Genomic DNA, 24,012 nt, shown 5'->3' on the forward strand with positions numbered 1-24,012 from the left:
GAACCTGAGGGCAATACCAAAATAAATGGTTTATTGATTCTGTATCCTCACAACAAAATCTGCAGAGCTTTGATGATTTTATGCCCAAAATATTCAACATTTTGCTGGTGGCAAGAATTCTATATAATAATCTTAGCTGAAAAGCATGACGTCTTGAATCTTGCGTCATTTTATATATCAACTCATACACCCTGTACCATGGAATCTGTACATCAAAAATCTCTTCCCAACTATTTTGCAATCTGTATGGCACAGTTGTCAACATCCTGCTCCTCAAATTAAACTGGTATACTTTCCTATTTATGCTATTTTTATTCCTCCGCCAGTTTTGATCCTTTATATTGGGTAGACAGACCAGTTCCCTACCTCTTCCCACTGCCACCTGCCTCCTCTATTTTTGGTGTAATGCTGTAATCAATTGGTTGTACTCTTGGATTGAGCAGACCTTCCTGTACAATTCTGATAACTCCATGAAGGGACACAACTTTAACATTCCAATTTACAATATCATTTAAGATCAAAATACCCTTTTCAAACATCTTTCCCATAAATACAGGTATTTTTATCAAAGAGCACATTTGAGTTCAGCCATAATATTTGTTTTAATATTTGTTCTGTCTTTTCAGGGTGATGAAATTGAAATTGTAGCCAGCTCTGCAATTCTTGTTTGAAAAAGAGACTTTTTTTCAAAATATCATTTTCAATAAATTGAAAATGAGACCTGGCAATCTGCACAAAGGAGAAAATACCCTTTTTAAACAATGGATGAGCTTTTCTTAGTAATCTACTTGAGAACCATTTAGGGTTCAAGTTAAACTTTTGAATACGTGAAGTTTATAGAGAGGTTTAGTGCTTTTATATTTAATAATCTCAACCCACCCAATTCATATTCATTATATAGATAGGCACGCTTTATTTAGTCTGGTTTAGCGTCCCAGATAAAGCGAAATATGTTTTTCTCATATGATTTGAAAAACGAATCATCAGGAGTAGGCAGCGCCATAAGTGAGTAAACTGAGATATGACTAAGGAGTTAATCAGGGCAATTTTTCCATAAATAGACAGATATTTACCTCTCCATGGTTGCAGGATCTTGTCTATTTTTACAACTTTTCTATTGAAATTCATTGTGGAGAGCTCATTTATATATTTTGTGATATGAATACCGAGTATGTCTACTTCACCATCAGCCCATTTTATAGGTAAACTGCAAGGTAATGTAAAAGTTGTATTTTTTTAAAGATCCAATACATAATATTTTACACTTATCATAATGAGGTTTTAGTCCAGAGAGTCCAGAAAAGTTATCTAGATCTTCAATGAGACATTGCAGGGATCTAGCGTTCGGACTTGAGTCATCGGCATACATGGACACCTTTGTTTTTAAGCCTTGGATTTCTACTCCTGTTATTGGATCTGATTTTATTAGCTAGCATTTCCATGGCCATAACGAATAGATATGGTGACAGCGAACACCCTTGTTTAGCTATTCAGAACTATGATAAGTAGCCATTATTTACTATTTTACACCTGGTGTTGCCATACATTATCATTACTAATTTTACAAGAGAATCACCGAAATTGGAAAAAAAATCCAGGCATTTATAAATAAAATTCAATCTTAATTTATCAAATGCCTTTTCAAAATCCCCTATAAATACCAGGCCTGGCTTCTTAATGTTTCATAATGTTCTATTATTTCTAGTAGTTGTCGTATATTATGTCTTCCTTAATTGACCCCCTTATAAACGTAACAGATTTATACCAGCTGTGTCATGCCCGCCACGTATTGACTCATCCAGCTGTAACGCATATAATTCACTGGCTTGTATGCAAAGCAATAATCGTTTCAAAACATCTCCTGCCATGTCACTGATGCGTCGTGAAACAGTGTTATTTGATGAAGGCATTGTCTGTATTGTTTTTTGGGGGCCTTTTCCCAGCCATATCTGCGGCAGCAGGAAGAATGAAGTCTTCTACAATAGTATGGGGCTTGCCTGTCCTAGCCACTCGGTAGCTCACCATATAAGACGCTTCTAGCCCCTTCTTATTAATGGTATCTGTTGCTTTTATTCACGTCTTACTCCTCGAAAGTTGTCTTTATTCTCACTCAAACTCCTGTGGCTTATTTTTCAAATGGTCATGTTTAGTTTCTAAATGTCTGTGCAAGAGTGAAGGTTTCTCGCGAGAGAGTAACAGTTAATGTGATAGGATGTTAATTATTTGACTAGGCTACCTGTATTTGACATTGTGTTGTTATTTCGCTGATTACTAGATGGTTGAATCTTTATTTTGGGCAGTGAAACGAGGCTACTCAGGCGAGAAAAGAACCCAAATGTAAATCCCTGTTGAAAATATAAATGTACTGTTTGAATTTTTTAAAATAATATATTTTTTAATGTGAATCACATTTTTATTTGGCGTACCCCCGACTGCATTGCGCAGTTTGGGAATACCTGGTATACAGGATGCAATTTAAGGTTGAGTGCTGCAGCTATCTAAAGAAACAGAGACATTTCTGAAATAAAAAGTTTATCTTGACAAAATTAACAGAGGAACATTTGACTGAACATGAATTAGTCCACTAATTCATGTTCCTCACAAAAGAGTGTTGGAAATCTCTTTCCAGATTCTGACGACAACCTATTTCTGACATAGAATAATGTGCTCTGACAAAGGCTGTAAACTATTGGGCTTTCGGGAAACAGATTTCCAACGACCTCCCTCGAAGCTCCTTGATGGGGGTGGCCATTGATGAAGAGCTGCATGCAGGTGGCTAGATGCTGTTCCTCAAGTCTGTTTTGACCTGAAATAACAGAAATAATAATAAGAGATGGGTGAGGGACAAAGATGATCTACTTTCACATTTAAATATTCTTACTTGTTGCATTGCCGAGAAGTCCCTCTCACAATTAACGGAAGACACTGGTATAGTCAGTGCAATTGCTACCAGCTGGGTAAGACGGCGCTAGAGCTGTCCCCAATCATCAAACTGCGAGGCCAGCTTTGTCTTTGCCATCAGCTGGTCCAAGCCCTGAAACACAAAGAGATGTACAACATTAAAGAAGAGCCAACAGTGGGAGTTCAACAGGAAAAAGGGTTGGGCAACACTGGCCTAAAATGTTGTCTTCAAAAGATTGTCACACTCATGCCATACCTTGAATGCTCCAACTAGCACATGTTGCTTGTAAGCGGGCCACTCTTGCAGCATAGCAGCCTCTGGCGCTTGCAAGAACTGCCTGGAGAGGAGAGTCAGGTTAAAGGTGTTTAACTTCTCACTAGAGAACACAGCCTGAGGTCCCAACACACTGAAGGCCCCCAGAATCTCCAGGTGCTGGAACCTCCAGTCTAGGCTGTCATTGAGGCCAACAAGATATGGATTCATGACCTAATTACAGCACAAAACAGAAAATGAGTGATTAATAGCTGTCTTAGTTTATCCAATACAATTGATGTAACATTGTTTTCATCACAACATTTGAAAACAAATGTTTTTACCTCCTCTCTGAACCGAGCCCAGAACTGCTCTCTGGTCTTGGTCTTCTCCAACGGGCCTCTCCCTCTCCTCAATGTTGAATGTGCCCAGACCCATTGGGTCATCGAGGTCCTGGTGGACTTGGCTCAGAAATGACCCCTGGGAATCACCAGAATGTTTTATGGCGAGGAGTGATGCCATTGTCACAGGGACCTACAACATAAGTTGTTTTGCTTGAAGTTATTATAATGAAGTGTCAATATGTAACAGTATAACTTTAGACCGTCCCCTCGCCCATACCCGGGCGCGAACCAGGGACCCTCTGCACACATCAACAACAGTCACCCTCGAAGCATCGTTACCCATCGCTCCACAAAAGCCGCGGCCCTTGCAGAGCAAGGGGAACAACTACTTCAAGGTCTCAGAGCAAGTGACGTCACTGATTGAAACGCTATTTAGCGCCCACCACCGCTAACTAAGCTAGCCGGTTCACATCCGTTACAAATAGTGCTTAAATATTGTCAGTCCTTAAATACAGTCCTGTGACTGTTAAACCGACACATTTGCACGTTTGAACATGAAGATAGAAAAGAATGTACCTGCTCTTTTATGGCCAGGAAGTTTACATCCTCCTTTCGGAATACTTTTGAAAGCCGCGTCAGGCGTGGCAGCACGTCCCCCTGCAGGTAAAGTGCTGCCACAAATCTGAGAGTTAGAAAAGTTTGTCACTCCACAATGATACATCAATTGACAATAGAAAACAGGTTTTAAAAGCCACATTGTCGACCACTCAAATACAGTTTTGAGTCCACTATCTATAATACATGTAGGCCTACCTGTACATGGCACAGACAGCGTCAAGGCCCTTAGCAGTTGGACACCGGTTCACCTCAGCCAATACTGCGCTGAGGTTTCGCTGAAGATTAGCCACGGCCAGGTGCTGGGACAGCCAGCAAACATCTTTCACTTCCTGCAAAATGCATTTATTTTTAGTGTAGATGCAGTAGGTAAACAAGACGAGACCAGAGTAGCCAAGTGAAGAAATGTGATGCATAATCTCACCTTCACTTTTAAGTACTGAAGTCCCAAGGTCGCTGAAGCAGCTTTCAAGACTTCTGTCTTGTTACTGCTTTTGGCAAAGTAACTATGGAGCTGCTGCAGGTGCTCCTTGATAGTGTCCATATAGGGGACCTCACAGATCTTTACAGGCCAGAGCAATGCAGTGGGCAGCACAAGCCACAGGCACCGTCCACAGGAAGGCATCCTTTAGCTGTTTTGCCACACCACTAAGTTGTCCTGTTTGTATCACAGGACATACTGTGGAAAATTTGTTTGGAATAAATTGTTAATGCTAAGACTTTGTGTTGTGTCCATACCAGTCATCACTGCAGCCCCATCAGTGTCGTACAATCTCTGTTGGTATCTTTTTGATGTGCAGCACCACCTTGATGGCGGCAACGATGGTGTCTGCCTTACCATCAGCGACTGAGACCAGGTCGAGGGACTGGTTGTAAAGGTGTCCCTCTTGATCCATGTATCTGGAAAACGTAAAAAAATCCATACACAATTGCATTATTACTCATGGATGACTGTAGAATATCACAACTAAAAATAATTGTACAACTCTAATTTAAATAATACCTGACATGTAAAATCCAGGTACTTATTAGTTGCCACATTTGTAGTTTCATCAGGCTCCAGGCCATTGGCTACAGATGTCTGGATTAGAGGTCGACTGGTTATGATTTTTCAACGCCGATACCGATTAATCGGCCCATTATTTATTTATTTATTTGTTTATTTGTAATAATGACAATTACAACAATACAATACTGAATTAACACTTATTTTAATATAAAACATAAATAAAAATCAATTTAGCCTCAAATAAATAATGAAACATGTTCAATTTGGTTTAAATAATGCAAAATCTAAAAGTGTTGGAGAAGAAAGTAATATGTGCCATGTAAAAAAAACTAACGTTTAAGTTCCTTGCTCAGAACATGAGAACATATGAAAGTTGGTGGTTCCTTAACATGAGACTTCAATATTCCAAGGTAAGAGGTTTTTAGGTTGTAGTTAATATACACTGCTCAAAAAAATAAAGGGAACACTTAAACAACACAATGGAACTCTGATGTCACATGCTGTTGTGCAGCTCATCCAGGATGGCACATCAATGCGAGCTGTGGCAAGAAGGTTTGCTGTGTCTGTCAGCGTAGTGTCCAGAGCATGGAGGCACTACCAGGAGACAGGCCAGTACATCAGGAGACGTGGAGGAGGCCGTAGGAGGGCAACAACCCAGCAGCAGGACCGCTACCTCCGCCTTTGTACAAGGAGAAGTAGGAGGAGCACTGCCAGAGCCCTGCAAAATAACCTCCAGCAGGCCACAAATGTGCGTATGTCTGCTCAAACGGTCAGAAACAGACTCCATGAGGGTGGTATGAGGGCCCGACGTCCACAGGTGGGGGTTGTGCTTATAGCCCAACACCGTGCAGGACGTTTGGCATTTGCCAGAGAACACCAAGATTGGCAAATTCGCCCCTGGCGCCCTGTGCTCTTCACAGATGAAAGCAGGTTCACACTGAGCATGTGACAGACGTGACATAGTCTGGAGATGCCGTGGAGAATGTTCTGCTGCCTGCAACATCCTCCAGCATGACCGGTTTGGCGGTGGGTCAGTCATGGTGTGGGGTGGCATTTCTTTGGGGGGCCGCACAGCCCTCCATGTGCTCGCCAGAGGTAACCTGACTGCCATTAGGTACCGAGATGAGATCCTCAGACCCCTTGTGAGACCATATGCTGGTGCGGTTGGCCCTGGGTTCCTCCTAATGCAAGACAATGCTAGACCTCATGTGGCTGGAGTGTGTCAGCAGTTCTTGCAAGAGGAAGGCATTGATGCTATGGACTGGCCCGTCCGTTCCCCAGACCTCAATCCAATTGAGCACATCTGGAACATCATGTCTCGCTCTATCCACCAACAGACTGTCCAGGAGTTGGCGGATGCTTTAGTCCAGGTCTGGGAGGAGATCCCTCAGGAGACCATCTGCCACCTCATCAGGAGCATGCCCAGGCATTGTAGGGAGGTCATACAGGCACGTGGAGGCCACACACACTACTGAGCCTCATTCTGACTTGTTTTAAGGACATTACATCAAAGTTGGATCAGCCTGTAGTGTGGTTTTCCACTTTAATTTTGAGTGTGACTCCAAATTCAAACCTCCATGGGTTGATAAATTTGATTTCCATTGATAATTTTTGTGTGATTTTGTTGTCAGCACATTCAACTATGTAAAGAAAAAAGTATTTAATAAGAATATTTCATTCATTCAGATCTAGGACGTGTTATTTTAGTGTTCCCTTTATTTTTTTGAGCAGTGTAGTATTTATAGGACTTTCTCTCTATACCATTTGTATTTCATATACCTTTGACTATTGGATGTTCTTATAGGCATTATAGTATTGCCAGTGTAACAGTATAGCTTCTGTCCCCCTCCTTGCCCCTACCTGGGCTCGAACCAGGAACACATAGACAACAGCCACACTCGAAGCATCGTTACCCATCGCTCCACAAAAGCCGCGGCCCTTGCAGCGCAAGGGGAATAACTACTCCAAATCTAAAAGCGAGTGATGTTTGAAACAGTATTAGCGCACACCCAGCTAACTAGCTAGCCATTTCACATTGGTTACACCAGCCATTAGGCTGATAGGCTTGAAGTCATAAACAGCGCTGTGCTTGCGAAGAGCTGCTGGCAAAACGCACGAAAGTGCTGTTTGAATGAATGATTACGGGCCTGCTGCTGCTCAGTCAGACTGCTCTATCAAATCAGACTTAATTATAACATAATAACACACAGAAATACGAGCCTTTGGTCATTAATATGATTGAATCCGGAAACTATCATTTCGAAAACAAAATGTTTATTATTTCAATGAAATACGGAACCGTTCGGTATTTTATCTAACGGGTGGCATCCCTATGTCTAAATATTCTTGTTACATTGCACAACCTTCAATGTACGTCATAATTACGTAAAATTCTGTCAAATTAGTTCGCAATGAGCCAGGCAGCCCAAACTGTTGCATACACCCTGACTCTGCGTGCAATGAACGCAAGAGAAATGACACAATTTCAACTGGTTAATATTGCCTACAAAACTGGATCAGTAGTTATAACTAGTGATTATGATTTATTGTTTTTTATAAGATAAGTTTAATGCTAGCTAGCAATTTACCTTGGCTTCTACTACATTCGCGTAACAGGCAGGCTACTCGTTGGAGTGCAATGGTTAGAGCGTTGGACTAGTTAACTGTGCGGTTGCAAGATTGGAACCCCTGAGCTGACAAGGTGAAAATCTGTTGTTCTGCCCCTGAACAAGGCAGTTAACCCACAGTTCCTAGGCAGTCATTGAAAATAAGAATGTGTTTTTAGCTGATTTGCCTAGTTAAATAAAAGGTATTCAAAAAAATAAATACAAAAAATAATAATAATCGGAAATCGGCGCCCAAAAATACCGTTTTCCGATTGTTATGAAAACTTGAAATCGGCCCTAATGAATCAGCCATTCCGATTAATTGGTCGACCTCTAGTCTGGATGGCATGGAGGATAGGCTCCTCCACAACTTGAGCCAGAATCTTCAACATTTCGTCCACTATTGTGTGACATGTAGTTTGTGTTCTTGCCAATCTTCAAGTAAATGAAAACAATGTGAAATAAGTCAGGTGACATTTAAATAACAAGTGAAGAAAATATGAACAAAAACACCTTGAGCTTTTGTGAAGGAGCATGTGAACAGCAACAGACATAATGCGTTATTACTGAGCCACGGTTAGTGCACAATCTGAAACATATTTTACATTAGAAGACATTTAGTGTAGTTCAGTGGAATTACTGGTGTCTGGGGCAATACCTACTACAGATAGCAAGCATTACAAAACTACACATAATGCTGTAGGCCTTACTCCTCTCTCCTCCTTCCATCTCCCCTCCTGGCTCTCTCCTCTTCTCTGCTCCACTCTGTCCCTCATGCATCCCTACCTCACTCCCGGGATTCTGCCTCTTCTCTGTCTAGTACAGTAAGCCATAAACTTATAAAAACGATAGCTTAAGCTTTTATAGAGTTAGCTAACTAAATAAAGTTTCATTTAATTCAGGCTGATTTGACAGCTAGCTAAGTTGTTAACTGACACTTGTCTCTGCGCCCCATTTCTCTTTCGTTGCTGTGGCGGGAAATATTTCAATAAACTAATGAGGGAAAAAAATCTAATCGAGGACCGATAAATGTAGCCATCTTGCTTGCACTTGAATCTTCCAAATTAACTAGCTAACTTGCTAGACGAGTAACGTTTGTTAACCATGTTTCTATCACTAATATTATAGATCTACATTATGTTAGTAGAGTTTTTAGGTTATAACTAGCTTATGTAGTTAACTAGTTGGCTTGCTAACGTACCTTTCTTGCAGGTTCTCACGTAGGTGCACTCTGACTTGATTCAAGTGATTTGTCTTTCGTGCCGCAAAGGTTCTGTGTTGGGCACTGGTCCCTGGCGTGCCGTTTCTCGCGCAGGTTCACTCTGAAGTGATTCAAGTTATTGTATTTCGCACTGCAGAGCGCTGGTCACTGGCGCGCTGTGTTTCTTAAGTTGCAGGCTGCCTGCCACAGCTCACAGAGCTAAATAACCTTTAGAACTATGTTGAACCCAGACAGATTATCTATTTACCAAGAAAAGCGAATGTGCTTTACAGAACTTTATTGAAACTGTTTGGTAGAAATAGGATGTTTATTTTTGTGTAGCGGCAATGATTCAGCCCTGGCATAGCGCCACACGTAAATGAGCGCAGAGGAAACACTGATGATGTCATTGATATAATTTTATCTGTGGCCAATGAATTTGAGCCTTCTTGGATGGGCACTTCTAACTCTGGTAGGTTTTTGCGGTGGCGAGTGTTCCCCTGAGTGACAGAACACTGAGCCAATCACGGCGCAAAAAGAGAACATTACCAACCCCTATGCTCCGTATTTTCAGTTGGCTGCCCCACCACCACAGAAAGCATTGAGCTAGTCTGAAACACCTGTATTTTGGAGCTGCCTTACTCAAGAAAGCAAAAAGAGACCATGTTTGTATACGGCTTTATTAACTCAATGATTATTTATTTATTTTACATTGTTTGCAAACTGACACGTGACACGCATGCAAATCACAGAGTTATAATTATTGTTTAAGCTAAACAGGTGGGGCTCTATCTGCCTTGAATGACTGGTCGCCACTGTGTCTGTCTATGTGTGGGAGATAAAATAGATAAGTTACTACAGGTAATGTATTTTGGTGTGGGTGTGCGTGCACAGAAGGCAGGGTATGTACTATGTACCCCATTCATAAGATGCTATCTGTTTTAGCACCTATTGACAATAGTAGCTTCTGACCGGGGGTGTTTAAACATTAACACCCATCGCTTGCGATACGTTTTTGGAAACATAAGGAATGTATCTTTCATATCAGTGTGAAATCATTTTCAAAAAAACAAAAGATTCAATGACTACATACCTTTTTATAGGGTATGGTTAGTGTTCCCACACGGCCATATTCCATGTCACATCGCTTGGTTACAGACAGAAGACATAGGCGGCTGGCTACCTGTGCTAATTGGCTCTGTAGCCTGCTCTGAACACCTGTGTGTAAGAGTAACTGGAGAGGAAGTGTAGTTCATCAACTTCTTTGGTATAAAGGCATTCGTAACAACATGTGCGTTCCGCAACCTACTGTGCGGGTGGATAATAAAGATCCCAAACATGAAATAATGCAGGGTAAAAAATGAATAATTCATAGTATGAAATTGCAGTTGAAGTCAGAAGTTTACATACACCTTAGCCAAATACATTTACACTCAGTTTTTCACAATTCCTGACATTTAATCCTAGTAAAAATTCCCTGTCATTGTGTGTAAAAAATAGTGTTTAACAGGATTTTGTAACGACTACCTCATCTCTGTACCCCACACAAACAATTACAGTGCCTTGCGAAAGTATTCGGCCCCCTTGAACTTTGCGACCTTTTGTCACATTTCAGGCTTCAAACATAAAGATATAAAACTGTATTTTTTTGTGAAGAATCACCAACAAGTGGGACACAAAAGACAATGATCCAAAACATAAAGCAAAATCTACAATGGAATGGTTCAAAAATAAACATATCCAGGTGTTAGAATGGCCAAGTCAAAGTCCAGACCTGAATCCAATCGAGAATCTGTGGAAAGAACTGAAAACTGCTGTTCACAAATGCTCTCCATCCAACCTCACTGAGCTCGAGCTGTTTTGCAAGGAGGAATGGGAAAAAATTTCAGTCTCTCGATGTGCAAAACTGATAGAGACATACCACAAGCGACTTACAGCTGTAATCGCAGCAAAAGGTGGCGCTACAAAGTATTAACTTAAGGGGGCTGAATAATTTTGCACGCCCAATTTTTCAGTTTTTGATTTGTTAAAAAAGTTTGAAATATCCAATAAATGTCGTTCCACTTCATGATTGTGTCCCACTTGTTGTTGATTCTTCACAAAAAATACAGTTTTATATCTTTATGTTTGAAGCGTGAAATGTGACAAAAGGTCGCAAAGTTCAAGGGGGCCGAATACTTTCGCAAGGCACTGTATCTGTAAGGTTCCTCAGTCGAGCAGTGAATTTCAAACACAGACTCAATCACAAAGACCAGGGAGGTTTTCCAATGCCTCCCAAAGAAGAACACCTATTGTTAGATGAGTAAAACATTTTTTTAAAGCAGACATTTGAATATCCCTTTATGCATGGTGAAGTTATTAATCACTCTTTGGATGGTGTATCAATACACCCAGTCACTACAAAGATACAGGCGTCCTTCCTAACTCAGTTGCCGGAGAGGAAGGAAACCGTTCAGTTATTTCACCATGACTTTAAAGAAACGTTTGTTTCAGAGTTTAATGGCTGTAATAGGAGAACTGAGGATGGATCAACAACATTGTATTTACTCCACAATACTAACCTAATTTACACAGTAAAAGGAAAGGAAGCCTGTACAGAGCAAAAATATTCCAAAACATGCATCCTGTTTGCAACAAGGCATGAAAATAATACTGCAAAAAATGTGGCAAAGCAATTAACATTTGGTCCTGAATACAAACTGTTGTGTTTGGGGCAAGTCTAATACCACACATTACATTACAGAATACCACTCTCCATATTTTCAAGCATAGTAGTGGCTGCCTCATGTTATGGGTATGCTTGTAATCGTTAAGGACTGGGAAGCTTTTCAGGATAAAAAAAAACAGAATGGAGCTAAGCACAGGCAAAATCCTATTGAAAAACCTGTTTCAGTCTGCTTTCCAACAAATTCACTTTTCAGCAGGACAATAAGCAAAAACACAAGGCCAAATATACACTGGATTTGCTTACCAAGATCACATTTACTGTTCCTAAGTGGCCTAGTTACAGTTTTGACTTAAATCTACTTGAAAATATATGGCAAGACTTGAAAATGGTTGTTTATCAAAGCTCAACAACCAATTTGACAGAGCTTGAAGAATTCTGAAAATAATAATGGGCAAATATTGTACAATCCAGGTGTGGAAAGCTCTTAGAGACCCAGAAGAGAGGCTCTTAGAGACCCAGAAAGACTCACAGCTGTAATCACTGCCAAAGGTGATTATTGTCACGCCCTGACCTTATTAATTCTCTATGTTTGGTTAGGTCAGGGTGTGACTCGGGTGGGAAAGTCTATGTTTTCTATTTCTTTGTTTTTGGCAGAGTGTGGTTCCCAATCAGAGGCAGCTGTCTATCGTTGTTTCTGATTGGGGATAATATATAAGTTGTCATTTTCCTTTTGGGTTTTGTGGGATCTTGTTTTCTGTTTAGTTTCTTAGCCTTACAGAACTGTGCGCTTTTGTTTTTTGTCTTTGTTATTTTGTTTTGGTGTCATCAATAAAAAGACGTTGTACGCCTACCATGCTGCGCCTTGGTCCACTCTTCATTCTACAAACGAGAGCCGTTACAATTCTAACACGTATTGATTCAAGGGTGTGAATACCTATGTAAATGTTATTCTGTATTTCATTTTAAATACATTTGCAAATATTTGTAAAAACATATTTAGTTTGTCATTATGGGGTATTTTGTGTAGATGGGTGAGAAAAAAATATATTTAATCCATTTTGAATTCTGACTGGAACACTAAATGTGGATTAAGTCAAGTGGTATGGATACTTTCTGAAGGCACTGTATTTGCACCTCTGTAAATTTCTTGTGAAATGGTTTAAAAAGCAGCACAGTACGGTTTGTGTTGGGGAACTTGTTTTTAAGGTTCAGAACTCTGTGTGCAGGTATATGGGGGATAGGTGTGGCCACTCAGAAGGTGAACCTGAACCAGGTCCCCATGGGGCAGGACATCAACAGCCTTGTCTTGAGGCATGATGGCTCGGTGTACCACAACAACGAGGAGAAGAACCGCCTGCCTGCCAACAGTCTTCCACAGGAGGGGGACATCATGGTGAGTGGACTGGTTTGGTGGAGCGCAACAAAGTCATACTAAACACACTCAAGGTCTATATAAAGTGTCAATAAACATGAGCTATAACAACTCAAGCAAGGAAAGCACATGGCATACTTGACAAACATAGGCATATTATTATATTCTAATAAACAAAAGGAAGTCCTCAACTCCAGATACAAAGGCAAAAAAACGTACTCAATAATGCATCCAGGTAATGAAGGGAAATAAACTTCAAAAGGTAAGAACTATAAACTAACAGTGCAAATATCATGGAACAGCTATATGGAAACTCCATTATCATGGTACTTCTTAATGGAAAGATTACAAACGTATGTTATGGCAAGTGTAATCAAAACTTGTATCTCTATGGTAAGTGGTGAAATAAGTATAACTACCGGTAGTTATAATTGTGATGGCTTAGCAGATAATATGAAAAGATGATCAGTCTTTACCTAGCTAAAAGAGAAGGAATATAATATCTGGTGTTTACAGGAAACTCATTCTACACCTTTTAGATGAAGTTGAGTGGGAAAATGACTGGGGTGGGGGAGATCTATTTCACCCATGGGCAAAGAAACTCAAAAGGGGTGATGATATTAATGAACAATAATTTCGATCCAAATGTGCAAACTGTTAAAATGGATCCGCAAGGAATGTGGTTCCTTTTAAATATGCTATTGGACCATAAACCGATTTGGCTCATTGATCTATACAGTCCAAATGATGATGATCCACGCTTCTTTGAAAATATATATAATAATTTATCGATCTTACAAGCCATACATGACTCAATTATTATGGTGGGAGATTATAATACGGTTTTAAGTACCTCGATGGACCGTAAAGGAAATCGCACTACAAACTGTCACCCTCATGCACCTCATACACCTCATGCACACAAGGAAATCCTGAATATTATGGATATATTGGAACTAGGGGATATTTGGAGGCTTAAATATCCTAACCTAGTGAGCTATACAGTACCAGTCAAGTTTGGACACACCTACTCATTCACGGGTTTTTCTTTATTTGTATTATTTTCTACATTGTAGAATAATAGTGAAGACATCAAAACTATGAAATAGCACATATGGAATCATGTAATTAAACAAATGAAAATATATTTTATATTTGAGATTCTTCAATGTAGCCACCCTTTGCCTTGATGACAGCTCTGCACACTCTAGGCATTCTCTCAACCAGCTTCATGAGGTAGTCATCTGGAATGCTTTTCCAACAGTATAGTCCCCACAATATGCAACTGTTCAGGGAAGTCAGGAACCAATACACTCAGTCAGTCAGGAAAGCAAAGGCTAGCTTTTTCAAGCAGAAATTCGCATCCTGTAGCTCTAACTCCAAAAAGTTTTGGGACACTGTAAAGTCCGTGGAGAACAAGAGCACATCCTCCCAGCTGCCCACTGCACTGAGGCTAGGTAACACAGCATTTCTCAACGGCTGGCCATGCCTTCCTCCTGGCTACTCCAACCCCGGCCAACAGCTTCTCCTTCACCCAAATTCAGACAGCAGATGTTCTGAAAGAGCTGCAAAACCTGGACCCGTAAAAATCAGCTGGGCTAGACAATCTGGACCCTCTCTTTCTAAAACTATCCTCTGCCATTGTTGAAACCCCTATTACCAGCCCGTTCAACCTCTCTTTCGTATCGTCCGAGATCCCTAAAGATTGGAAAGCTGCCGCGGTCATCCCCCTCTTCAAAGGGGATGACACCCTAGACCCAAACTGTTAAAGACCTATATCCATCATGCCCTGCCTATCTAAAGTCTTCGAAAGCCAAGTTAATAAACAGATCACTGACCATTTTGAATCCCACCGTACCTTCTCCGCTGTGTAAACCGGCTTCCGAGCCGGTCACGGGTGCACCTCAGCCACGCTCATGGTACTAAAATATATATCATAACCACCATCGATAAAAGACAGTACTGTGCAGCCGTCTTCATCGACCTGGCCAAGGCTTTCGACTCTGTCAATCACCGTATTCTTATCTGCAGACTCAATAGTTTTTCTAATGACTGCCTCTCCTGGTTCACCAACTACTTTGCAGACAGAGTTCAGTGTGTCAAATCGGAGGGCATGTTGTCCGGACCTCTGGCAGTCTCTATGGGGGTGCCACAGGGTTAAATTCTCAAGCCGACTCTTTTCTCTGTATATATCAATGATGTCGCTCTTGCTGTGGGCGATTCACTGACCCACCTCTACGCAGACGACCCCATTCTGTATACTTCTGGCCCATCCTTGGACACTGTGCTAACTAACCTCCAAACGAGCTTCAATGCCATACAACACTCCTTCCGTGGCCTCCAACTGCTCTTCAACGCAAGTACAACCAAATGCACGCTTTTCAACCGTTCGCTGCCCGCACCCGCCCGCCCGACTAACATCACCACCCTGGACGGTTCCGACCTAGAATATGTGGACAACTATAAATACCTAGGTGTCTGGCTAGACTGTAAACTCTCCTTCCAGACTGATATTAAACATCTCCAATCCAAAATCAAATCTAGAATCGGCTTTCTATTTCGCAACAAAGCCTCCTTCACTCACGCCGCCAAACTTACCCTATTAAAACTGACTATCCTACCGATCCTCGACATCGGCGATGTCATCTACAAAATAGCTTCCAATACTCTACTCAGCAAACTGGATGCAGTCTATCACAGTGCCATCCGTTTTCAGTGACTGGAACGAATTGCAAAAATTGCTGAAGCTGGAGACTAATATTTCCCTCACCAACTTTAAACATCAGCCATCTGAGCAGCTAACCGGTCGCTGCAGCTGTACATAGTCCATCTGTAAATAGCCCACACAATCTACCTACCTCATCCCCATATTGTTTTTATTTGATTTTTTTGCTGTTTTTGCACATTACTATCTCTACCTGTACATCATCATCTGCTCATGTATCACTCCAGTGTTAATCTGCTAAATTGTAATTACCTCGCTACTATGGCCTATTTATTGCCTACCTCCTCACGCCATTTGCACACACTGTATATAGACTTTCTTTTTTCTATTGTGTTATTGACTGTACGCTTGTTTATTCCATGTGTAACTCTGTGTTGTTGTTTGTGTCGCACTGATTTGCTTTATCTTGGCCAGGTCGCAGTTGTAAATGAGAACTTGTTCTCAACTGGCCTACCTGGTGAAATAAAAAAATAAAAAATCGTAAACCATCTCAATTGGTTGTGTGATTGTGGAGGCCAGGTCATCTGATGCAGCACTCCATCACTGTGTGGATTTATTGAGTGACATAATCATTCCAATTTTGAGCAATACGCATAACTGAGGCGTGGCTCCAAATTGAGGCTTAAAAGTGTTTGTTATGGTGCACCATGAAAATAATTCCCTGGAACCCGAGGTAGTAGGAGCATATCACCGTTCATGCTAACCGATAACCAGGGTAACTCTGCTAGCTGTTGTCATGTCTTTACTATCATTAAATGAAGACTTTTAGTTTTTTATCTAAGTTTCTCTGTAATTAGTATTACGCGATCAAACTGATTAATCATGTAACTATGTAATTAACTAGGAAGTCGGGGGACCAAGGAAAATATTCAGATTACAAAGTTATTGTTTCCTAAAACAACTTTTCAGATATTTTCATATCTGATCAACAGTCTTCTGAATAATTAATTATTTAGTTTACCTCACGTTGGTCTCATTCCAAACGTCATAAATGCACGAACCCAGTCTTCACTTTGAGTCATCCATACATCAATTGTCTTAAATCATTTATTTATTACTAACTAAGTAATTCACAGAAATGCATAAACAAACAAACAAAGTAAATATGGTTACAAGAAATGATAGGAGAATGTGCCCTAGTGGGCTAAACCGGCATGGCGGCTTGTTAGACAAAAGGGGGAGTGGGGGTCGACTGGGAAGTCACTACAGAGTTAATAATTATAACAATGAAATGCTAATCCTTTGCACACGAACACTCACTCATTCGGGAACAATTGCAATCAATATATATATTTATGGTCAGTGTGTCGTCTTGATCGCTGTTGAAAAGTTTGTTTCTTTTGTAGAATTGTCCATCTCTCTCTCTCTCTCTCTCTCTCTCTCTCTGTCGTGGTTAGAGGGGATAGTTCAGAGCGACATTCATTAATGTTTTTGTAGAATGGATGTTTTGGCGGTTGTCGTTCTTCATGTTCAATGATACAAAATTCCTAGCTACAGACTAGTAATTAATATCAAAGACTTGTTCTTATTCTGTCGGTATCAATAGTCTAAGAGTTTAACCGCGTGGTATGGTAAAAAGATTCAGCAATGGTCTGCAACCTTTGTCCCCTCGTAATGGAGAACATAACATAATGAAACATGGTCTACTTGAGGAATTCTCAAGATTGGGTTTTTATTCGGAATTGCCGAAAAGGGGCTGTCCCAGGATGCCTGACCCTAACTGGGTTCATGGGCGGTCCTCTGATTTAGTTAAACTCAAAAGGGAATTGGAGTTTCCTTCATTAAACAGTTCAAAATCACATTACACAATTGTACAAACAGTATCATACTCACTCATTCATCTTATACAACAATTAGATGTAAACCTAATATCTGAGGCTATTACATAAACAGCGTTATGGTCATGTGGCAGCACCGTCTCCCATGAGCTTCCCCAAGATGTGACAAACGGACCAGTTCGTAGCTGGATTCTTCACCCATCTTTTATACCTTCTCCAGAACGTAAACGTTGTTCAGACCTCAAGTTCTGTGAGGTAGAAAAAATTACTTTGTTCTCTATGAAGCTTCACTCTATCTCTATACTGTGTGGCCATGAGGCAGGGTCTTCCCTAGGAATTTACGACCTCACTGACCACAGCAGGCTGGTTGAAGGAGCAGAGAGCGGGGGGGATGGTGCTCGCTGTACCCAAAGAGGGCACCGCCATGACGCTGTGCTGTAACACGTTATACACTGTGCACTAATGTCTTCAAATAGAAAAAGTAAACACCCCATCAAATGCAGTTGATGATGTATGTTGTGGTTGTGCAGAACACTATCCCAGTAAAAATTACAAGCAGTCTTTTCCGAACCAATGGCAGTGGTGCAGAACAATGGGCACAAGCACTGTTCATGACAAACTGTTCACACCTTTTGCATGTTTAAAATCTTATTTCCTGCAATTCTACACATTTTTGTCATGGGTTGCAGAGAAACATTAGCAGTTTTAAAGCTTATTTTCTTGCCATGTCTAATGTGTATTCATGTGATTTTTGAGTGACTCAAACATTACAACAAAATTTATGGGCTAAAAAAACATTAGCTGACATGGGCTAGTTGATCTGGACATTTCTGATAAATAGCTCTATAAGGTATGCAATGACTGACAAGAGAGGAAAACTTGCTGCACTACCCATATTCTACTATTACAACTTTCAAGAGGATGTCGACAGCCCGACCTGAGTTCCTAAACATTTTTATAATAATACTATTTTTCAGGGGGGTGGGGAAACACAAAAACAATACTGGCCCCCAGATGCAGTACACTTAGATGGAGGCTCTAAGGGTTGCGCTAGATGATGATGGACTGAGAGATCAGTCAATTAAAACAATCGGATGTTTCGTCTGCTCCTGCCATAGGCTTCCAGTCATGTCCCGTTCTGAGGCGCTCGGACAACAGACATCTCAACAGAGAGAACCGGCCGGTGGGCGAGATTATCAAAGAAATGACCACCAACAAGTTCTCTAATCTAATTCTTACTGAATTGATCACTGATCAGCTGTATTCATGTTTAAATACTTCTAAAGATATGGCCTAAATGAATCAGAATAAACTGACCAACACAATCAACATTGATCTAATCAGTTGTATGTTTTCCATCTCAGGGCATCACATATGACCACGTGGAGATGAATCTCTATCTGAATGGGAAGAATATGCACTGTCCAGCTTCAGGGATCAGAGGCACCGTGTTCCCGGTGGTTTATGGTGAGTGTGTGTGTGTGTGTACACCGCTGCATGCACACCAATACCAAATATAAAACAATTGTATTTTATGAATGTTGTTTCTCTGAACTTTTATTTACATAATATATATTAACCCATGCTCTACCTTTTAATTCCCAGTGGAAAAAAACAGGCTCAAATGCCTAGTAAATCTGCCACAAAGTTGTCTTTATGGTTGTGGTATTTTTCTGCCACAAGAGGGCAGTTCGTACATAGCTGAAACTGACATCCTTCTTTTTGGTTGGAAGCATACGATGTAAAAGCAATTGAACACTACTAGTTGTTGTTGTTGCAGTCAGTGAGTTATGCCTGCGAAAGTACCCTCATGAAACACTGACTGAACCAATGTTGATTTGATGTCTCCTCTGTTCTAGTGGATGACAGCGCCATCTTAGACTGCCAGTTCAGTGACTTCTACCATACGGCACCGCAAGGCTTCGCGAAGATTCTGTTTGAGCAGCAGATCTTCTGAGCAGCACCTCCGTATACCTCCAGACCTTTATACATACACACACACACAACCCTCAGCTAAAAGTGTTCCTTGTTGCTCTGCAGAAATCTGTGACCTCTTCGTTCCGACTGGTTTGAGCATCCCTTTGTGTGTGTGTGTGTGTGTGTGTGTTGTGTTGCGTCCTGGTTACGCTCTGCTTTAATGCTGTTCTGGGTCAATGTGGGTAGTTTAGCTCTTGTTTGATGCCAACACTGGAGCAGTAAGAAAACGGATCCCCAGACAACAGTGAATGGCATAAAGTAGACAAAGTGTGGTGTGCATTTGCAACTGAAAGACAATCAAGTCAGTCAATATTTATTTTATTCAGTTATAATCATCCTGCATTGCCTCAATCTTTTAGGGGAGCTGCTTCTTTCAGAAAAGAGAGTTTAAACAATGTTTAGGTGTTTTCTTATTTATATTTATTTGTTAAGCTGACACTAATGTTCAATGTTTTGTTTCCCTGATAATTTACATCTAATTCTAGATTTAATTATATGTATTTTGATTTGTTATTTTAATTATGATCTGTCTTTAAAAGTAATTTGTCACGGCTCTGATTGGCATTCCAAATATCAGCAATCTGGCGAAGCTCTGCTCATTGGCTGTATTTGGGGATGTGACATTTTCTGACCCTACTGTATTTAACCGGTCAGATAAATGCATATCCTCCTTTGAAGCGTGTAAACGGTCTTAAATGTTAAATGCTTATTTTTGTTTGCACTAATGAGATGTTGAATATTAAACCAAATACAATAAAGAAACTTGTCTCTGAAAGCATTTCCTCTTTTGGGACTACTTTATTTAATATACCGCAAATGTCTAGCAACCCAAAGGTTGCGCGTTCGAATCTCATCATGGAGAGATTTAGCTACTATATAACTACTTAGCATGTTAGCTAATCCTTCCCCTAACCTAAACCCTTTAACCTAACTCATAACCCTTATCCCTAGCCTAGCGAACGTTAGCCACAAATTGGAATTTGTAATATACACTACAGTTCAAAAGTGTGGGGTCACTTAGAAATGTCCTTGTTTTTGAAAGAAAACCACATTTTTTTGGTCCATTAAAATAACATCAAATTGATCAGAAGTACAGTGTAGACATTGTTAATGTTGTAAATGACTATTGTAGCTGGAAACGGTTGATGTATTTTATTTTTATGGAATATCTACATGGGCGTATAGAGGCCCATTATCAGCAACCATCACTCCTGTGTTCCAGTGGACAACGTGCCAGTTAGATAATCCAAGTTCATAATTTTAAAAGGCTAATTGATCATTAGAAAACCCTTTTGCAATTATGCAATCCCTTTTGCAAAAACCCTTTTGCAATCAAACTGTTGTCCTGATTAAAGAAGCAATAAAACTGTCCTTCTTTAGACTAGTTGAATATCTGGAACATTAGCATTTGTGGGTGCGAGTACAGGCTCAACATAGCCAGAAACAAAGAACTTTCATCTGAAACTTGACAGTCTATTCTCATTCTGAGAAATGAAGGCTATTTCATGCGAGAAATTGCCAAGAATACTGAAGATCTCATACAACGCTGTGTACTACTCCCTTCACAGAAGAGATACTCTGTCCAGTGTCTGTGTTATTTTGCCCATCTTAATATTTTATTTTAATTGGCCAGTCTGAGACATGCCTTTTTCTTGGCAACTCCGCCTAGAAGGACAGCATCCTGGAGTCAAAACTCCTTTTTTTCACAATTCCTGACATCTAATCAGAGTAAGCATTCCCTGTCTTAGGTCAGTTAGGATCACCACTTTTCTTTAAGAATGTGAAATGTCAGAATAATAGTAGAGATAATGATTTATTTCAGCTTTTATTCCTTTCATCACATTCCCAGTGGGTCAGAAGTTTACATACGCTCAATTAGTATTTGGTAGCGTTCCCTTTAAATTGTTTAACTTGGATCAAACGTTCCGGGTAGACTTCTACAAGCTTCCCACAATAAGTTGGGTGAATTTTGGCCCATTCCTCCTGACAAAGCTGGTGTGACTGAGTCAGGTTTTTAGGCCTCCTTGATCACACACACTTTTTCAGTTCTGCCCACAAATTTTCTATAGGATGAGGTCAGGACTTTGTGATGGCCACTCCAATACCTTGACTTTGTTGTCCTTAAGCCATTTTCCACAACTTTTAAGTATGCTTGGGGTCATAGTCCATTTGGAAGACCCATTTGAGACCAAGCTTTAACTTCCTGACTGATGTCTTGAGATGTTGCTTCAATATATCCACATAATTGTCGTCCTCATGATGCCATCCATTTTGTGAAGTGCACCAGTCCCTCCTGCAGCAAAGCACCCCCACAACATGATGCTGCCACCCCTGTGCTTCACAGTTGAGATGGTGTTCTTCGGCTTGCAAGCATCCCCCTTTTTCCTCCAAACATAACGATTTTCATTATGGCCAAACAGTTCTATTTGTGTTTCATCAGACCAGAGGACATTTCTCCAAAAAGTACAATCTTTGTCCCCAAGTGCAGTTGCAAACCGTAGTCTAGCTTTTTTATGGCGGTTTTGGAGCAATGGCTTCTTCCTTGCTGAGTGGCCTTTCAGGTTCTGTCGATATAGGAATCGTTTTACTGTGGATATAGATACTTTTGTACCTGTTTCCTACAGCATCTTCACAAGGTCCTTTGCTGTTGTTCTGGGATTGATTTGCACTTTTCTCACCAAAGTACGTTAATCTCTAGGAGACTAAACGCATCTCCTTCCTGAGCAGTATTACGGCTGTGTGGTCCATGGTGTTTATACTTGCGTACTATTGTTTGTACAGATGAACGTGGTACCTTCAGGCGTTTAGAAATTGCTCCCAAGGATGAACCAGACTTGTGGAGGTCTACAATTTTTTTTCTGAGGTCTTGGCTGATTTCTTGTCATTTTCCCATGATGTCAAGCAAAGAGGCACTGAGTTTGAAGGTAGGCCTTGAAACACATCCACAGGTACACCTCCAATTGACTCAAATTATGTCAATTAGCCTATCAGAAGCTTCTAAAGCCATGACATCATTGTCTGGAATTTTCCACGCTGTTTAAAGGCACAGTCAACTTAGTGTATGTAAACTTCTGACTCACTGGAATTGTGATACAGTGAATTATAGTGAAAGAATCTGTTTGTAAACAATTGTTGGAAAAATGACTTGAATCATGCACGAAGTAGATGTCCTAACCGGTTTGTCAAAACTATAGTTTGTTAACAAGAAATTTGTGGAGTGGGTGAAAAACAAGTTTTAATGACTCCAATCTATGTGTATGTAAACTTCCGACTTCAACTGTACTTGTCCTCTTGCTCAGTTGTGTACAGGGGCCTCCCACTCCTTTTTCTATTCTGGTTAGAGCCAGTTTGCGTTGTTCTGTGAAGGGAGTAGTACACAGCGTTGTATGAGATCTTCAGTTTCTTGGTAATTTTTTGTATGGAATAGCCTTCATTTCTCAGAACAAGAATGGACTGACGAGTTTCAGAAGAAAGGGCTTTGTTTCTGGCCATTTTGAACCTGTAATCGAACCCACAAATGCTGATGCTCCAGATACTCAACTAGTCTAAAGAAGGCCAGTTTTATTGCTTCTTTAATCAGAACAACAGTTTTTAGCTGTGCTAACATAATTGCAAAAGGATTTTCTAATGATCAATAAGCCTTTTGAAATGATAAACTTGGATTAGCTAACACAATGTGCCATTGGAACACAGGAGTGATGGTTGATGATAATAGGCCTCTGTACACCTATGTCGATATTCCATTAAATAAATCAACCGTTTCCAGCTACAATAGTCATTTACAACATTACCAATGTCTACACTGTATTTCTGATCAATTTGATGTTATTTTAACGGACCAAAAAAATGTGCTTTTCTTTCAAAAACAAGAACATTTCGAAGTGACCCCAAACTTTTGAACGGTCGTGTATATGTTTAGGAAAGTTGTAACTATTGTACGAATTGCAATTCGTATCATACGAATTGTAAGTCAAAACATATACTACTATACAAATTAATACATATCATATTCATTGGAGTGTCCCATATTTATTTTACACTATGTTACGTCTACCCCAGAGACCAGGTTGCAGCTACATATCATAGACTCTAGACAAATATCTTGTATTGTTTCCCCTTTTTGACAATTTGATGTGAACAGTAAGCACACAAACACTTTACTGGCCTCTCTCTTAGTGCACTAGCTGTGTCATAAACAATATCACTATGTTGTGAATGGGTCAAAATCCTGATGGGAAAAATGTAATTCGCAGTTGCAAATGAAAACTTGTTCTCAACTAGCCTACCTGGTTAAATAAAGGTGAAACAAAAAAAATGGTTAGGCCATGGTACATGAGTCGTAAAGGTGTATGCATATTTTCAAAATTGTAATGATTTTACCCTTTAGACCCCAATAGAATTATGGAGTGCTGCTGTAGATTACTGAACACTTTCAAGATAAATATAATATATAATTATATAATATAATTTTGTCACACATTTCAAACAGACATAGCTCAAAAACAAAGAACAAATTACATTTACAAATTACTTTTAAAGAGCACAACCTATTATTTAATATGA

The 24,012-nt window shown here is 40.2% G+C and overlaps 2 protein-coding genes across 5 annotated transcripts in view; one reads left to right on the forward strand and one right to left on the reverse strand.

Moving 5' to 3' along the window:
- Positions 1–20,227, forward strand: part of LOC110501293 (SPRY domain-containing protein 7) — a 22,441-nt gene extending 2,214 nt beyond the window's left edge. Inside the window, exons 3-5 of the mRNA XM_021578746.2 lie at positions 12,824–12,990; positions 18,837–18,939; positions 19,332–20,227. Of these exons, the coding sequence (XP_021434421.2) occupies positions 12,824–12,990; positions 18,837–18,939; positions 19,332–19,429 (368 nt within the window). The 3' untranslated portion in view covers positions 19,430–20,227. The remainder of the gene's footprint in view (positions 1–12,823; positions 12,991–18,836; positions 18,940–19,331) is intronic.
- On the reverse strand, positions 2,227–9,295 carry LOC110501292. Of its 4 annotated transcripts, none has more exons than XR_002470203.2 (8): positions 8,930–9,295; positions 4,538–5,013; positions 4,312–4,445; positions 4,075–4,169; positions 3,499–3,634; positions 3,158–3,239; positions 2,882–3,034; positions 2,227–2,806 (listed from the first exon to the last, which is right to left on the reverse strand). XR_002470203.2 is itself a non-coding variant. In XM_036958574.1 (8 exons), exons 2-7 carry the CDS (start codon positions 4,736–4,738, stop codon positions 2,988–2,990), a joined length of 702 nt encoding a protein of 233 aa, XP_036814469.1. In that variant the 5' UTR covers positions 4,739–5,013; positions 8,930–9,295; the 3' UTR covers positions 2,227–2,806; positions 2,882–2,987. The 4 variants fall into 4 exon arrangements, 3 of the variants coding, with proteins under 3 accessions (XP_036814469.1, XP_021434420.2, XP_021434417.2); XM_036958574.1 differs by having other exon boundaries at positions 3,158–3,235; positions 4,075–4,180; XM_021578745.2 differs by having other exon boundaries at positions 4,075–4,180.
- Positions 20,228–24,012: the final 3,785 nt, after the last annotated feature.

The sequence above is a fragment of the Oncorhynchus mykiss genome, chromosome 22 (genome assembly GCF_013265735.2).
Source record: "Oncorhynchus mykiss isolate Arlee chromosome 22, USDA_OmykA_1.1, whole genome shotgun sequence".
In the NCBI taxonomy this organism is placed as follows: Eukaryota; Metazoa; Chordata; class Actinopteri; order Salmoniformes; family Salmonidae; genus Oncorhynchus; species Oncorhynchus mykiss.

Excerpts from the sequence above, each read along its gene's own strand:
- LOC110501292 (XM_036958574.1), bottom strand. The coding sequence starts at position 4,738 with ATGCCTTCCTGTGGACGGTGCCTGTGGCTTGTGCTGCCCACTGCATTG. Across the intron at positions 4,181-4,311 it reads GCTGTCTGTGCCATGTACAG|ATTTGTGGCAGCACTTTACC; the intron begins GTAGGCCTACAT and ends TCTAACTCTCAG. Across the intron at positions 3,635-4,074 it reads TCCTGGCCATAAAAGAGCAG|GGGTCATTTCTGAGCCAAGT; the intron begins GTACATTCTTTT and ends GGTGATTCCCAG.